General features: G+C 45.9%; 1 protein-coding gene across 1 annotated transcript; it reads left to right on the plus strand.

Annotated features, from left to right (window-relative positions):
• Positions 1-10783: 10783 nt before the first annotated feature.
• On the plus strand, positions 10784-13284 carry RPS19BP1 (ribosomal protein S19 binding protein 1). Its single transcript, XM_059472103.1, has 4 exons — positions 10784-10885; positions 10990-11130; positions 11430-11527; positions 12628-13284. Exons 1-4 carry the CDS (start codon positions 10837-10839, stop codon positions 12760-12762), a joined length of 423 nt encoding a protein of 140 aa, XP_059328086.1. The 5' UTR covers positions 10784-10836; the 3' UTR covers positions 12763-13284.
• Positions 13285-17701: the final 4417 nt, after the last annotated feature.

Below are 17701 nucleotides of genomic sequence, written 5' to 3' on the forward strand. Positions count from 1 at the left end.
TAGATCTGTATGATTAGGGCCCAGAGGGTTCAAGCAGCTCACTCTCCTCCTCCATCATCCCACACAGTATTCAGCCTGGTGGAATCCTCATTCCTCCTCCTAAAAAGTCTTTTAGTCCTACTCCTCTGGGCTGCACAAAAAAGAGCATGCCTGCCTCTCACCACTTCCACAACCCCAGCTAGCAACTCCATTTAATCTTTCTGCCCTCCTTCATTCACCAGAATCAAATATTAATTGGGCTGCACTGTGACAAAGTGACTGTTAATGTGCCTTGGCACGGGAACAAGTGGAGCTGGATTCAGCCTCCAGTGCAGCACGCAGCTAAAAGAGCAGGGCAAGGTGAGCCCAGTGGAGAAGCCTCTGGGGCTCCCCACCAATCTGGCCAGCCACAAAGGCTGCAGGTGCTGGTGGTTTGGATCCAGGTGCTTTCCCATGCTCTCTAGCACTGACAGCTGTGTAATGCACACAAACACACACAGTCACAGCCACCCAAACTGCACACAGTGATCTGGCTGTACAGCACCAGCATGGCACGCTGTGCCTGCCATGGCACTGTCTCCCTTTGTGCAAGTACACCCAGGGAGACACTCACGTGGATGCTGACATGTATATGGGTGTGCTCTCATCCCAGAATAAATCATGGTGTTCCCAGTGAGACAGGGAGAGGCTGTACAGCTACACACAACCAGACCAAAACACTTCCCCAGAGCTGATGGCTTTCCACATAACCCTTGCTCAAACTGCAGTTGATTAACTTAAAAATAAAACAAACTATCTCTCCTAAACGCCATCTGTGCCACTGATACAGTGGTTCATGGGACATTTATTAGTTCACTACTCTCCCTTAGGACACAGTTCACAGGTTCTGCTCAGTAGGGACTTCTCAAAGGCTACAGACATGATCCTAGGGTCCAGTTTACCAAGTTTAAGGAACAAAAAGCAGAGTAATGAATACAAGAAAGGAAAGGGATGGTCTTTTGATTTAGAGGAATTCAAGTGCTGGGAGTCAAGATCAAGAGATAAAAAGCCCGCCTTGCACTCATGCCCCACATCTTCAGCAACAGGGGCCCATGGCTGCAGCCACTTCCTCAGCAAGAGGAAAGAGCAGCCCCTGGCGAGCCTCCCTGCCCCACTCACCCCCACATCTCTGGGGGCTGCCACGGTGCCTCCCGGGGTCCCTCCACAGCAGCCCTGCCCGACAGATCTGCGTGCGGCCCCCATGGCCCCTCAGAGTACACGGCTGTGCTGGGGCCAGGGCCACACAGGGCTGCTGGCAGATGGGACAGCAAACAGCAATCCAGGGCTGAGCACTAACTAGCAAGAGACTTGCTGCCCAGCCGGTATTGGTGACCCGCAGGAGATGAGCACGACTCAGACCAAAGTCACCCTAATGACTGTCACACGGGATGTGTGCTCCATGGCAGTGGTATGGATTTGCACCCCAAAGCCCCTGTGTAACTTGCTGGTTCTGTTCCCAAAACTTGTCAGGGATGGGTAAAACCTACAGCAACTCCACGTTTGTCCTGAAAAATCTCTTCCGTGCCCTCCCCCTGCTTCTGGCCGGGCCTTCCTAAAACTCATCACTCAACTCAGCCCCGTCGCTCCCGGCAGCAGAAGAAACTCAGCCTCACAGTGACATCTAGTGAGGAGAGCCCTGGTGGCACCATGCACCCGGGCAAGCAACGGCAGCAGCCTCGTCTCCCGCTGGCTTTTGTCCCCCGGGCTTCAGGGGACAGAGGCAGAGCTGGAGATGTGGCCCTGGCAAAGGCAGCCGGGCCCGCGGGGGTCCCATGTCACAGCCTAAGGGTGTCCACACCCAGCACCTCCAGGGCTGCCCCTGCGCCCCGAGCGAGTGGGAGCGCCCCAAGTACCTGCTTTAGTGCTTGAGCTTAAAGCCTTAGTGCTTTCTACACTCTGCAGAGAGGAGACGTGGCTGAAAAAGAGAGAAGGGAGGAGAGGAGAGACCCAAACATATCATTTAGAGAGACTCAGCTGCTGGGAGTCAAGAATAAATAGTAAAAAGGTTGAACGGTCACCCTCCCACAGCCTCAGAAACTGCAGATCCTCTTTGGAGAAGCAAAAGCACTAAAAAGAGACAGCAGTCAAGGAAGCAGGGAATAAGACAGGGAAAGACAAAATACAGCTATTACACAGAAAGAGAGCAAAGAAAGGGAAGTGGGAAAATGGAGAGAGAAAAAAATTACAAAAGCAGAGTGCAGAGAGAGAGACCTGGCACTACATTGATGAATGCAGCCTGCCAGCCTCTGGACAGAATATCTTCCCTTGATCTGAGAAGCCTCACAAGTTATTCCATGCAGTTCTGAGAAATTCTGAAAAAATCCCAGAAATTAGGAAACCACAGTGTGTGCTGTGGCTATAAACATCCAGCCCTTTAAATCTGAAGGGGGCGGGGAGAAGCGGGGGAGATGTTTCACCTTTAGCAGGTGAAGCAGGGACACGCGTGACAGAGCTGCAGCCACGGGGAGATCGGGCTGTGCCAGCAGAGCACAGAGCAGGCAGGAGCTGCAGCAGCAGGCAGTGCTGCCCCAGCTCCCCTGGCTCTGCTCTGCCCCAAGCAGCACAGACATCCTCTAACGAGGCCTGCCTAAGGCAGCAAAACCTGTGATGGCCCCAGCCCACCTCCTGTCTGTCTCCAAACCCTAAATAATTGATGACAAGCATAACTAGCTAAACTTTGCTGCATTCTGAGCCAGCTCTGGGGCTTGTAAACATTTTAAGGAGCGGAGAGGCTGGGAACAAAACACAGAGCCTTCCACCGCATTGTCACTGCTTTGAAAGCAGCCATGTTCAGCAGCCACTGACATGCCCAATTTCACATCTACACAGCATGAGGACACATAAGCTCTCAGCTCTAATGCAAGTCTTCTCTGTGTATTTCCAAGGTCTTTATATGAGAAATCATTAATTCCACTGTAATCATGATGAAATACATCCTTCCTGGAAGAAACAAGATGTTATTTCATCAAAGTCCACATTATTTCCAGAACAGAGAACCACTACTGCCTTTTTACAAATCCTCTAGTTAAAGAATATTATACACTGAAACTTGCCCCAAAATCCTCATTTCAGTTTCTGTCCATTTTCTCTGTATTCAGTGGGGAACTTTCTTGGGGTGAATTTTTCAGATTCTGGCATGGAAGACCTATATTTCTGACTAAAAAAACAAAAGAAAGTCACAAAGCAGAAAACAAACAAGGTAAGGAAGGAATGAAGAGTAAATGGAAAGCCAAAAGTTAAACAAAAGAAGCAGGTGTCAACCAAGGAGGTCAGTCTGCAATTTAAAAAGGAAAGATCAATTCTAGAAGCACAAAAAGGAAAAAGAGATAGGCTGAAGTCCAGAGGCAAGAAAGCAAAAAAACTAAAGTCAGCAGGTAACAGCCCAGTGACTTAAAGCTGATTTAAAAGGAAAACAAAAGGCTTGGTATGCCTCAGCCTATGTCACAGTTGAGAAAGCCACAATACAGACAGTATCACCATATAATTTCAGAAAGCTTCAACCCATTTGTCCATACAGAGTGACACCATACCACCCCAGAAGGCTTCAGGCACCTGCCCCTACAGAGTAACATGAGCTCACTCCACACGAGCCTGCCAGCATCTGTACTTTTTTTTTTTTTTTTTGGCCCAACCTTTTATACCCCTCATGTCCATGCATTGCACCTGTGTGCCCTCTGCTCCCTCTGGTGGTTGGTCAGTGCCCCTGGGCACTCCATAGCTCATTGCTGTCAATGCTGCTCACCTGCTGCTCACAGCTGTACCCTTTGGGGATGAGGCTCAGCCACAGCCCCACTCCAGTCACCACAGACTGTACCTACACTGGTAAACTTGGAGGCTCAGATGCTGATGGAAGTCTTATCAAACTCACACTAACTGTAAGTTCCAAATAACAAGGGAAGATACCCTGGAAGAGTCTGCAAAGACTTCCATGAAACAGCTCTGATTCAGCAGTGCCAGAGACACAAAACCACAAAAATTAACAAGTCAGATCTCCAAAAAGCTAGAGGGGCCTAAATCTCTCAAGTTTTCAGTAGTTCCCAATGTGTACATGTGGCAGTAAGTGTTGTCCGCAATTTACTCACCTTCCTACAATGCTTTTCATTCAGCCTGAAAATCTACAAAGCAAACTTGTACTCTCTCCAAGCCCTGCTTTTGCCCCTTCCTGTGTCTGCCATCTGTTACACCTGTTCTCCAGCATTTAGCAGTTCCACAGCTCCTGTACATTTTGCTCACTCAGGCCCATCCCTGCTCCTAAGGATCTTTACATCTTCTCCCAGGTTCTTAGGGAAAGAGAAAAGCAACTACTGCAGGATAGGTTTAGGTCTTTCAAACTGAGGGTAACAGGGGCAGTGAGGTCTGCCCTTTTCTCCCAGAGCCAATGCTGCAGGAATGAAGGAGGGTAGGAGGAAGATCCAGAAACCATGTCTGTGGCCCACAGAAGGAGCATGGCAAAGTCAATCACTCTGAGCCCTAGGATCCTTCTACTCCTTCATCCTTTTGACATTTAGGACAGCAGTGGGAAACAGAGAGAAATCATTCCCCTCCAGCTGCAGGACTGTTTTGCCTCCTCCACTCTAGGAGGTGTGCAAGACCAGCAGATGCTCTTCTGAAGAGAATTTTCCCTTTAGAAAAAAGTAGAAAGTACGAGGGCACTGGACTTTCAGGCATTTTTGTGAGTCTGGATTCTAAAACCCATTTTTTCTGACCACAAAAACCTTGTGACACCAACTCTGTATTTTATGTAAATTATTACTAGCAAAGTGCTTTCTTCTGGTATTCTAAGCCCTGAAGAAGGGCTTGTTTGTTTTGGGGGGTTTTTTCCCAAACACAACATTTTATGTACTTAAAAATATTTCTCCATCTACAAAGTGGGTTCTTTGAGCTACTGATGCTTATTCTCTTTCCATTTGGAGCAAAAGAAAACAACAGATAGAGGACAAGGATGTCAAGAGTTGCTTAATCCTTGTGCTTCCTTATCTCTTCTGTATAGGATGTCTCTTTCAGGGGCAGAGTTCATTTCTTGCTACAGCATCTTGTAGAGTGGGAAACTGATTTAATTTTAACCTGCTCCAGCATTATCCACAGACCTGTGCACAGCAGAGCCAGATTCTTGGTGAACTGGAACAGGTCACTGAAAAGTGAATGAAGAGGTAGATACCTGCACTGGATTAAAAAAAAAACCCAAACCAAACAACAGAAAAAAAGACTTTCTGTCAATCTGAAATAACTAGGTATTATCCATGCAAGTGTATGAATCAAAGCGTTGCCCAGCCCTTGTTCAAATTCAGTAGGCTGGAAAGTTAAATTGCTTTTCAAAGGCATGTCACACTGTTAAAGGACAAAGGTTCCTGTGCACTTGAGGTACAGTGATCCATGGCTCTTTGTACAAACAGTGACCACGGCACAAATTGCTTCAAGTTGGCAAACACAGCTAAATATTAACAACAGCAGCATTGGGTATTGCTGTTCAAGAGAAAATACAGAGTATGGGAAGTGGTAAAACTGGACAGCTGCTTAAATCAAAGCACATTCCACAATCCACATATGATGAAACATGCTGAGGTGAAAATCTGCTATAAATCAGCTTGAAAATCAGTCTGATTCATTTGGAAGAGACAATACAGATATATGTGTCAGTGTGGACTGTACCAAGTGTTCAGACATCAGGATCCCATTTCCCAAAATCATAAAACTGTGGTTTTTTAAAAAGCCTTAAACTAAATAAATGCTTGTGTTTGTTACATTTTACTTCTAATGCTGCCCTTAGCTTCTGTCTTCTCACATCCTTCACAACATTCCTTCAGACTGAGACTCCTACATAACCCCCTGAACCCAGAAGCTGGAACATAAAGTAAGAGTAAACAGACAGCTATTATGAGACAGCAGTATCATTAGACATGAATATCAGGTACATCTTTGTTAGCATATAACACACTATAATAAGCTGGAACAAGCTAAATCAGATGTCTTCCAAATCCCAGAATAATAGGGAACAAATAGTTGTTCCAAGATGAACCAGGAGCTTTATCCACATATTCAAGCAGGAAAAATTACCGGTTTTCAATGCTTTAAGAAAGCAAGCAGAAAGTGAACTGATAATATTCACATATGGAAGTTACTTCAAACTCCAACTGATCTGTAGGCTGGGTTATTTAGTACTTGAAAAGCCAGCTACCCACTGAGGCATGAGATTTAAAGAAAGCTATAAAACATGAACATTAGTGCGAGGACGCTTTCTTAAGACATCTTAAATCTCAGAAAGAAAGGCATGCTCAATCTGAAATGCAGCACCTGTGGCTTTTGCCATCTAAATTCAGATTATTCAGGCTCTAAGATAGTGATTTATTTGGATGTTATACATTTAAATGAAGAACATTTGGCATTCATTCTGTCCCCAAAGTGCTTCAAAGAGCTAACCGAACTGATTTTTGAGGGATTGCAAAGCAATGAAATTTTAATTTTATTCATCTTGGATGAAATTTTAATTTGAATAGAGGCCCTAAAACAGTATAATGAAATACTGGGGGGTTTTTTTGTACTGACATAAACAAAGTCTCATAACATTAAGTTTTTAATAGTACATACTAGTCTGGAAAAAGCTATTTGTAGGGTCTGCTCAGTTGCTTTCAACAGTGACTGAGTAAAAGAAAGGCTTAGTTAAATGTATATATCATGATGACACAAGGAGCATATCACCACTGAGAGATTGATAAAGCCATGGAAGCTCCTGTAAAGAGAAATATAGCATTTCATATGCTGTGTTCAGCACAAAGCAGATTTATCAGAAACAGGCAGTTGACTTAATCTAATGTCAGCAGAGGATATTTTACAGTTTACAACATGGAGAAGACATTATGTGATCCAAATGCCTACATTCCACAGCTATAGTAGAAGTAGCATATACTACACAGGCAAAACCCAGTTCATATTAAGAGATGATTATACATTCCTAATATAAGCCAACAAATTTATCCTGTTTAGCAGTGCAGGGAACAGACATGAGCATAATTCTCTATGAAGGTCAAAGAGCAAAGGAAGACTGCACCTCTGTCTGCACGAGCATGGCAGGTGTTGGCTGTACCAGGGCCACCCAGCAGGAGCAGGACAGATGCTGAAATCACCATGTCTGGTAAGACCAAGCACAGCTGCCTCCAGAACACAGTCAGGAGAAACAGCGACAATCATGCCCTGAGAAAAGCTGCCAGATCCTGTTAAAAGGAGATGAAGAAATGTAATGTATTAGTAATAGGTACGTGATTTCACCAAGTGGTAAAAACCCCACAGCCTCTGTTAGACCATGATCTTTGGCAACAGATCCAAGCCTGGGGAATATGTCAAACCACAAAGTGTGTATCCATTTAACCTCTTGGTGAACTAACCAGTTTCAAGAGCCTGATCAGACTCTGAGGCAGGAGGCTGTGAATACAGTAAAAGAAAGTGCTTTGCCTTCCCTCCTCAGCAAAGTGACCCCTGTGTGCTCATTAAATGTTACTCTGCAGGTAATTGCTGACTAAAATCACAGCAAGTCTGCGCCCAGCCTTGCTGGTCAAGGAGGAGTTGCCTGCATTATGGGTCCTTGCTACTGAAGGTATTTAATGAGAAGGGACTCAGATTTTCTGAGACACCTACATAACTGAGAATGTTATTAATTGGCACAACAGAAATGGAAATGAGATGGTAATGGTTTACTTTTGAGGTAGAAAAGGGGATATGTGTTCCATGAACAGGATAACACATCAGTGCAGCTTCTATCACACTAATTTGTAAACATGTTTTGCAGTGTTGGCAAAAAAGACACTTTTCCATCAGATGCCTGCATAAGGCATTTGTGAGGTTGCACCATTCTGACACAAAGCATGTATAACAATATATTAGGTGTTCCTAATAAATTATACAAATGTGGTGTTTAATCAGTAGAATAAGCTGTCTTGAACATACTGTGTGATATGAAAACATGAACAGCTTACACAGAACATGTAAATTGTATTTTAGGGGCTAAAAAAGAGTGTTTGACTGATGAAGTATTTTGAAAATACCTTCCCCATGGCATTGGCAGCTATCATTTATCTCACTCTGACCAAGATGAAGATAATGTACATATACAAGCAGTAACAACTTTTCTGCTGACTATAATATTCTTTATTGCTTTTTTCAATTTCAGCAATAGGCTATTAACTCATGGCTTGTTCAGCTTGTTCACAAAGCTACAATAACCTCTTTGTAACTTTGTGAGCTTTCACACAACTGGAAGGACAAATCTGGCAGGGAATAAGAGCTGAACAGGTTCAATTTTTCACTAGCTACTAACAGAAGACAAGAAAATGAAGAAGTGTTCTGTGTTACATATCCAGTGACTGTTCCTCCAAATCAATTTTTAAAAGTATAGCTCATTGAAGGGAAAACTAGGAGTGAGAAGTGACATGCTGACAAGCAGTAAATGGTTAATGTTCCCCAGCTCTGAAGCCAGGACAGGCACCACACAAGTCCTGTCCAGAAAAATGAATTAGCAGCACTAGCGGAAGCTGACACGGGATGCTGATATCCATCCAGGGAGGGATTCAGGAGAGAAGGAACAATAAAAGACAGGCATTGAGGTGACATCTGCAGGGGCTGGAGAACAATTTCCAGAGAATGACTGTCTTTTAATACACAGAGGTTGAACTGTTATTGGTCCCTGTTACAGATCATTACTATGAGAAACAATAAGAGCCATTTGTATTCCCTTCTCCCTGCAGGACATGTCTGAGGGAGAATAAACTGCTTTCCTCCTCCAGTGTCAGCGTGTTACTGGCAGCACTGGCTATAATTGAATAATCTTTATTCAAATGATAGCTAAATTTAGCAGATATTAGCATGAAGTCTCTAGAGGGGTGAAAACTGGAGAAGAAAGCTTTAAACAAATAGACTAAAGTAACCCTGAATAATATATGCAATTTATGGCAGAGTCAACCTCTCGGCCTGATGAGTCTAGCACAGTTAAATCTGGATTTTGGGGCCTTGCTGAGACAAAACATGACACCATCCCCCTTCCTCCTGGCCTGTGATGACCCCTGAGATAGCAGGACCCCTTGTGTTGTCCACAAAATCAGATTCATTACCTGGTGTGCAACCAGCCAATAATTACACACTTAGGAGAGACTTGATTATGTATTTCAGAGTTGTGTGAGCCCAAGTGCTCGGTGACATTCCCCAAATCAAGCACACCCACCAGACTTTCCACACCATCATTTATATGCAGAACTTCAGGGTTTGTAACTTTCCAATTACAGCCCCTGCGTTGTGATGAGTTAGCAGGAGTAATTATATAACCCAAATTAATTTCTGTGCAGGCTCAGGGGAAGGGCCTTCACCTGGCATGGGGTCTGTTTGACCTTTCAGCATGATGTTTAGTATTATAGAGGACATAGCTTGACCTTGAGTATTTTGCCAAGTCAGCAATATATATATAGGCATACATCAACATCTTGATTTACTACATCCTTAAAAGTTGTTAGTTCCAGGATATCCTTGAGTATGGGATACTAACTGCTATCAGATCTACTGATACAGAACATCCTGACTTACTATATCCTTAAAGTTTGTTAGTTCCTGGATGTCCTTGACTAAGGGATGCTGCCAGCTGCCTGTTACACCGGTTAAGTCTTTTTTCTTGCTGATTAGCATTGAAAGTATTCAAAGATCTTGCATCAACGAACTTCCTGACTTAAGATGATCTGGATGTTCACATAACTTAGCCCCAGTCCCTGCCAAGTCAGGGTCACCTAGAGCAGATGACACAGGAACATATCCAGATGACTTTGAATGTCTCCAGAGACAGTGTCTCCATGGCCTCCCCGTGCAGCCTCTCCAGTGCTCTGCTGCCCTAACCGCAGAGAAGTTCTGCCTTGTTTGGAGGTGAAAATTCCTATGTTTTAGCTTGTGAAAAACGCCAATCACTTGTTTTTAAAATTTTAAAAGTTTAATAGTAATAAAATGGTTATAAAAATAGTAATATGAGTAATAATAATTTGGACAAATTGGATTAGAACAATATGAGACAATAGAGACAAAGACTTACGGATGTCTGGGTACCTTTTTCTGGGCAGCACGAGCCCGGAAAAGGACACCTGTTAACAAAGGAATAACCCTTAAAAACAATAACTTGTTTCATATTCATACACCTCATACATGATGCATAAATTCCATTTAATACAGGATTCTGTCTGGTCATCGTCAACTTCTTCCTCTTAATCCTAACAGTGCCTTCGAGGTGGGAAGAAGTTTGTTTCTTCTGATAAGAGGGCAATAAATTCTCTTTCTCTGAAAGATTTAGGCGTCCTGTGGCTGCTATCTGGCGTGAGTGCCTCATTCCTTTCTTAACAAAATATCCCGCTTACATAGTTCTTATTTTAACTACAAAATTACCTTTTAACCACAAGACTACATTTATCGTATTAGTAAAATGTTAATACAGCACTACTAATCAATACATCAAAACACATATGGTAAATATCTGCGCAGAGCCATATAATATGCACTTTCCACAAGCCGATGCCCGGCAGTGTCCCGCGCCCGGGCGGCACCGGCAGGCTCCCGTCCGTCCCCTCGCTGGCCGCCCCGGCAGGATCCCACCCGTCCCCTCGCTGCCGGCCCCGGCAGGATCCCAGCAAGATCCCGTCTGTCCCCTCGCTGCCGGCGCCGGCAGGATCCCGTCCGTCGCCTCGCTGCCGGCCCGGTCCCGCCCAGCCGGTGCTGCCGCCCCTCAGGGCGGGGTGCGCGTGCCCGCCCTCCGGGCCGCGCGGGGCGCTGTGGGCCGAGCGGGAGCGCGCGCGCGCGGCCATGTCGGCCTCGCTGCTGCGGCGCGGCCTGGAGCTGCTGGAGCCGCCGGGTGAGCCCGCGGGCCGGGGCGGGCCGGGGCTGGCCGGGAGGGAGGGCGGGCGGAGGGGGCTCCCCGGTACGGCTGCAGTGACTCCGTCCCTCTTCCCGTTGCAGGCCGGGCGAAGGCGCCGCCGGGACTCCAACGAGGCCGGGCCGGCCCCAGGACGGCGGGCGCGGCGAGGCGGAGGAAGAGGGCTCCGGAGCCCGGCAGGAACAAGGCCACGGTCAAGGGCAGAGTCGTGAAGTCGGCGATAGGTGAGCACCGATCCCTCCTCAGCCCTCGCACCGGGCACCTTTGCGGTGTCCCGTAGCCACGCTGCTGGTTGCTGTATCCATCCCATGCCGTCCCATTCTCCTGCGTGCCCTCTTGGTGTCGCCCTTTTTTGTGTCGCTCACTTATAAAACAGCCTGGTTTGTGGGCGCACCCCTATCCCTGAGCTGTAGCGGTGTCTTTCTCCTCTTTCTCCCGGACTTTGCTGATCCTCCTCTGTCTCTCCTTGTGAGCTGCCTGGATGAGCAGCTGATGCATTTTGTCACTTTCTACTTTGCTCCAGAGGAGTACCATAAGAAGAAGCCTGTGAATCACTTGAGAGAAAACCTGCAGTACATGTTAAAGGGACGACTTGTTGCAGACAAAGCTGTCACAGAACAAGTAAGACTGTAATTTTGTGGGGGGATGAGGTGGGGTCTGTTTCCACAGAGGAACACAGGTGAATGCAATCATCCCCAGATCTTCCAGATTTATACCTTACACAACAAGAGAGTCAGGTTAAGTTTCTGTCTACAGATGGCCTTGAGGAATTTCTGTGTGCACTGGCAAAATAACTTAGTAAGATTTAAACTGATGTTGAAATGTTGCCCCCTATGATGTTCTCTGACACTAGTGAAAATCATAGAATGGTTTGGGTGGCAAGGGGCCTTAGAAGATCGTCCAGTTTATCATTCACCCTGCCACGGGCAGGAATGCCACCTACTACATCAGGTTCCTCAAAATATCCTGACAGTTGTTGGCTTTTCTTAATTACCAAAAATATTTCATAGTTTCAGCTGGCAGAGGTGCCCTGTTTAGACCTTCTCATTACTGTTGATTGAACTGGCCTTCTCCGTAGCTGGAGGCTGATTAATGAGGAAGCAGATGTGCTGCTGGCTCATCTAATAGGAATTACTCAGCTTCCTAAATGGTGTTTCTCATAACTTGAGAATTTCTTGAATGGTCTTCCCCAAAAGTGTCATGCCAGGATTTGAAGAGAATAATAGATGACAGTGCTAGAATCTTGGGCTGTTTTTGGGAGATACAGACTGTTAACTTACATAAACAATGAAAGTGGTTTAGGCCACTGTTTCTCAGGTTGGAGATTGTTACAGGAGGTGTCAGTGTATTAGAAAATGCTGAGGGAATTCCACCTACTTGTTGGTTTTTTGGTTTGTGTCCTGGGGAGAGGGGATAGAAAAGAAGGTAATAGTTTCAGAAAGTTCTGAATTGAAGTCCATGTTCTTATCTCTGTGACAATTACTAGAAAATAGTTTTCATATTTGACTCCAAATAACAAGTTGGTATCTGCTGTTGTCCCAGTGACCTGCTTTGGTTAACATCAGTGGTTTGCCTCTCACTTTTCTTTGAAGGCAGTCTGGAAAATAGCAGAGTTCTTGTAGAACAGCAGGGGTGCTGCAGGTGAGCTTGAAAATCCCTGTTTTGTGGTTTGGTGTGGATAACAATGGCTGTTGTTTTTTCCATTTCTGTATTGTCTGAAGGTTCTTGCTCAGAACAGAGGCAGGAAGTCCAAAGATCAGCCTCCAGAGAAGACAGAAAAGAAGAAGCCCGAAGGCACTGTGTTTACTGAGGAAGATTTCCGTAAATTTGAGAGGGAATACTTTGGGATCCCATAAACATCGTGACAGGGATTCTTGCAGTCTTTCTGCAGCTTCTCCAGTCTGGCTCTCAGGCCTGGGCGTTTCCTTGGCGTGTTTGAGATGGCACACGGGGATGTGCCTCTGTGTGGGACTTGCAGAGCAGCTCTGCCTGGATGCAGAGCTTGTTGCTGGCCTGCTAAAGCCACAGAGGTGCTCTTGACTCTGAGGTGTGTTCTCCTTGTAATTATCTTCCTGCAGCCACCACATCTTGCATTCTTGATGTAGAAGGGTGGACCAAGCCAAATAAAAATCTTTTTCCCCTTCCTCAGGTTATAAGGCTCCTGCTACCTGTGTTATTTGGCAGGGAGTGTTGAAAGTACTGTATCTGAATGGAGAAATGTTTTCAACTAGCATTAAGAAAAGGAAGATGTTTTGAAAGACTGTCAAACTTGAGTAACCCTGCAGTTTGGGTTCTGATTACAGCCCTTGTCAGGTCTGTCAGTCATTGCAAAAACTTTTTATATGTTGTTTGATTAAATAATTGTTGCAGACACTGTCTCTCTTTGCCTTTGTAGTAGTGATTATTATGACAGGTGATGAAGATGAGCCATGTCATTGCTGTGATCCAGGCATTCCTTTCTTTAGGATGACTCAGTTGTAGGAATGGCCTCTCCAATTCATGTTAACGCATGCATTAAATCATCTCTCTGACATGCTTAGGCCTTCAGAGAGTGCAGTTGGAATGGAGATGACTCCTCCATTTTGGCTACTCACAATCTTCCCTTTCTCCAAGGAGGAGCTCTCACGTGGAGTAAGTGTCCTTTCAGTGTTTCTAGCTGAGTGTCCCACCAAGATGTAGCCATGCCATCAGGGCACCACTGCTGAGTGTTGCCAGGGTCTGTAGCCAGGGGGGCTTGTGACCCAGATGTTAGTCTTGGCATCAGATTAAAATCTGAGCATGACCTGTTTTGCTGGGTTGAAGGGAAGTTGTTTTCTCTCGGACTCCCACCAAGTTCCCAGCTGTAACAGACAGAAGGCCCTGCAGGTGGGAGTGTTGTTCCAGAAACTTCCTTAACAAACCACTCTAAATGTGCTTCTTGGGTGGCTCTGCCACTACCTTATCCTGCCCCTTACCTAAAAAGATGGAAAATGCATTCCCTATTTTTCCTTTGGAGAAAGAAAAAAAAACAAAACAGGTAAGGAGAAGGACTAGTGCCAAGCTTTGGTTAAGCTGAGGAGCTGATTACAAGGGGCCTGTCTGACCTGAGCAGCAGCCACTTGATGTCAGCACAGGCAGGAATTCACTTATCCTTTCCCTGCCCTCTGATTATAGTTCCTGGTGCTGTCATTTTAACTCTGTGCCTCCTCTGTTGAGGTCTTTTCCTGTTGTGTGCATAGGAGGAAAGGTCACTTGGATATATGAGTTCCAGACAGGGGAAATAAATAGTGAATGTACTGAAGTGTGTGTACTGGAAACTGGGTAATAGCATGTGGGAGAGGATTTCTTGTAATAGGATCAGATTCAACAATCTGCAGCCAGAAGTGGTAAGTTTAGAACAGTTCAAAGAACAGTTCCCTTTTTTAGTTTGTTCTTACTTCCAAAAATTAAGAAATATGGGAAAAAAGCTTCTTAAAAGAATGGAAGCACTATTGTTTGAAAAAATATGTATTCAGCACGTCTCCCTAAAACTTCTGCACTGTGTGCCTGCTGCAGTGCATGTGAGCTGGCCTAACAAGCAGCTCTGTGTGGAGCTGTCATGAGGATAATTTACTGTGTGAAAAAGCTGGCTGTGCCACAACTTGACTGAAGGAGGTAGATTTCTGGGCTGTTATTTTGTTTTAAGCTTTCATCTTCAGTCTTTGGCATTTCCTATGACCCTACAGAAGTCCTTCATGTCCTCTCCTGCTCCTCCTCTACCCATTCCTCCTACGCACCCTTGTTTCTGTGGTTGTTCAGCTCCTGGGCCCTTCTCCTGCAGGCTGAGGGAAGCAAAGCCTTCCTTCCTTGCCCCAGAAAAGGGCAGGAGGGTAATGTGGTTCACTCTCTTTGTGCAAAACCCAGCCTGTTTGTTTGCAAATGTAAGCAACAGGAAAGCTCTTCTTTCAAAGCTAATGAGGAACTTTAAAGTGGGGCCCAGAGCAGTTTTCCATGGGGATAATAACACCCAGATCAGTGGAGTTTCAGAATTGGGTGGCAGCTCTTATTACTGGCTGGAAAGACCATTAAGGCCAACACAAGTAATCGACATACTTCTGGAGGCATTAGGTTGTCAAGGAGAGTAAAGGTACCCGACAGTCTGAATTTTGCCATTTGAAACTAAACTTGATTGTAGAGTCAACAGTATCCTTAAATAAATTAAGCTTTATTTTGTGGGAGGAAGAAAAAGAAGCAGAAGTGAATGGTGGCTGATAGAGATACCATCTGCAAGGTCAAACATCTGATATGTTGCAGCCTTGACTTTCCCCCTCTCTGGCAGGGTATGAGCTCCTAGGAAAGAAGAGCACTGCCACCTGAACACTGGGTAGGTAAGGACAGGTGGGTGCCCTGTGAGGGGAATGTCCTCAAAGGAGAGGGAAGAACGGGTACCAGCCTCTTCACGTTAAGCTGAATCCAGGCACCTTCTCACACTCCCAGCTGTCTGTCTAGCCATGCCCAGAGGATGCCAGCTGAGCTGGGACCCCAGGAGGTGGCTACCTTGGAGCAATCCCTGTAAGTGTTAGAGGCCAGGCAGAATTGCCAGAATTCAAGCAACCTGCTCTAGAGGAAGGTGCCCTGGCAGGGGTGTGGAATGGGGTGATCTCTAAGGTCCCTTTCAACCCAAGCCATTCTATGATTCTGTAATCTTTGCTCTTTGTAGCCACATTTCTCTGCCCGATGGAAGAGACAAGAAGGGGTTAGGGAAGCAGCAGCTGCCGTGGCTGCTTTTCCCAGCTGGCCTCCAACCTGTTTCCCACGCTGGAAGCTGAGGGCTGCAGGCCACAGCAACCTTTGGACCTGCTGGACAGCATTTCTGTCCCACGCGTCTGCGAGCGGCAGCGCGGGGACGTGTCCCACTGCTGCCGGGCCAACGCCGCGTGCTCGCTGAGCTCATCGGGCTGCTGGCTCCCTTCCCAGCTCTGCGACACCAGCTGAGCATCCTGCAGCACAAAATAGAGGCAGCTGAGCTAGGGAGTGCTGAGGGTGCCATCTTACAGGGCATCTCCACCCACACGCAGCAGGGAGTCAGAATGGGCAGCAGTAGCACCAGCTTTGCCATGAATGCCAATAAAAGCTCTGGAGTGTTATTAGTGTGGTAGAACCTTTCCAGGGAAACCGTTTAGAATAGTTCCCAGATGCTCAGCCTTGACCTAGCTTAGTGTAAATAAGATTCATCAAGCCTCTTAATGGCCTATTGCTCCCTTGTTATGTGAACGGAAAGCAAAAAAAAAGGAAATTTTTTCCAGTGGGTACAAACTAACGTAAGCCCATACAGCCTCTGCTGTATCAGCATGTCTCCACTTCCTTGCCACAGAAAGCAACAACAGCTACTACCAGCACTATGTGTGTGTCAGAGAGGGGAGGACTGCAAATGTAAACCAAGAAAACATGTTTGTTCAGGACACCAACTTCTTGCCTCTGAAATGACATAGCAGTAACAAACCTGGCTGCAATGAACTTGCTCAGGCAAATGAGATTGAAAACACTGAAAAAGCTATAGGGGGAAAATCAAGGGGTAGGGGCAGAGTCCTAAAACTTTAGCCAATCTTACCCTCTGGCATTTTTTTCCATGACTGCCTTACATTTCAGTCTTGCTGATGACCAACACAGCACGAGCACCTACAGCACTTACAGGCTCCTGAATGCTTTAGGAAGGGGATTGGTTCATGTAAAAAAGGATACACAGCAGCAGAGCCCTGAATAATTCAGAAAAGTTACAGTGGAAGGAAGTTCCTCATTTTGAGACATAAAGACCCTTCAATTCAAGTCAAAATGAGGAGTGGGAAGGAAGGCAGACTGCCTACTGTCTGCTTACAGCTCAAAATGTGCAACTCCAGCCAAGGCAGCTGAAGGGTCGGTAGGTTGGAGAGGGATTAAAGGTTTGCATGTCTATCTGTAATTATGTAAATAGGATTAACAGAGCCAGCCACTAACTGGTAGGGGTGGGGGACACAAAATCATGAAGGTTGCTCTGCAGCTGTCTAGAGGGTTACATTACACACACCATTTTCTGAAGAATAAGCTGTTGGCAGGGCTAAGCAGTAACATAACCAAGCTGGTCTGTCCTGAGCTGCAGTGTTTGCATGCCAGCAAGATCATTTATCTCCTTTAATGGGAGGCTAAGACCAGGGCTCGTTCTCCATCTGCCTGCACACTGCAATGGAGATCCAGAGGAGTTTCACGACTAGGAGATTCTCTGCCCTATATAAATGAAGCTGACACATCTGCTGCGCCTGGAACTCGCTCCTGCTATTCCTTAAAAGGGTGTGTGCCTGCAAAGGAGAGGAAGAGAGCAGCTGAAGGAGAAGTGAGAGGTGGCTGGCCATCATTTGGAGAGCATGCACCTCTGTAATAGGGAAACTGGAGCTTGTGGGTGCAGCCAGCTTCCTTCGTTCAGTGACTTCATTCACTTCTGACACTGCATGAGTGCACTGAAAATAATGCAAAGACTGCATAGCTGGGATACCTGAGCAGCCAAAATAGTATTGCCTAGGTCAGGGGACTGAATTCCTCTGTTAATTCACAGGGCCTGAATCATTTCAATGAGAAAGTCAGCAAAGGTGGGCACTTCTGGCCCAGCAAGGTATGCTCATGTTAAGAACCCAAGATGGCCTTTGCACTGGAAATTAAGTGTTTATGTGCAGCATTGCATGGGAAGGCTGTGAATACAACAGGACAGAGGAAGGTAGGCTATCCCAGAAGCTACTTGGACCATACTGAGAAAAAATTAGTATGCACAAGATGGAAATTATGCCTATAGGAAGGACAATAGAGATC

Source organism: Ammospiza nelsoni, chromosome 5, assembly GCF_027579445.1.
Source record: "Ammospiza nelsoni isolate bAmmNel1 chromosome 5, bAmmNel1.pri, whole genome shotgun sequence".
Taxonomy (NCBI): Eukaryota; Metazoa; Chordata; class Aves; order Passeriformes; family Passerellidae; genus Ammospiza; species Ammospiza nelsoni.

Coding starts and splice junctions, on each gene's coding strand:
- RPS19BP1 (XM_059472103.1), top strand. CDS start 10,837: ATGTCGGCCTCGCTGCTGCGGCGCGGCCTGGAGCTGCTGGAGCCGCCG. Junction 11,131..11,429: donor AGTCGTGAAGTCGGCGATAG/GTGAGCACCGAT, acceptor ACTTTGCTCCAG/AGGAGTACCATAAGAAGAAG. Junction 11,528..12,627: donor ACAAAGCTGTCACAGAACAA/GTAAGACTGTAA, acceptor TATTGTCTGAAG/GTTCTTGCTCAGAACAGAGG.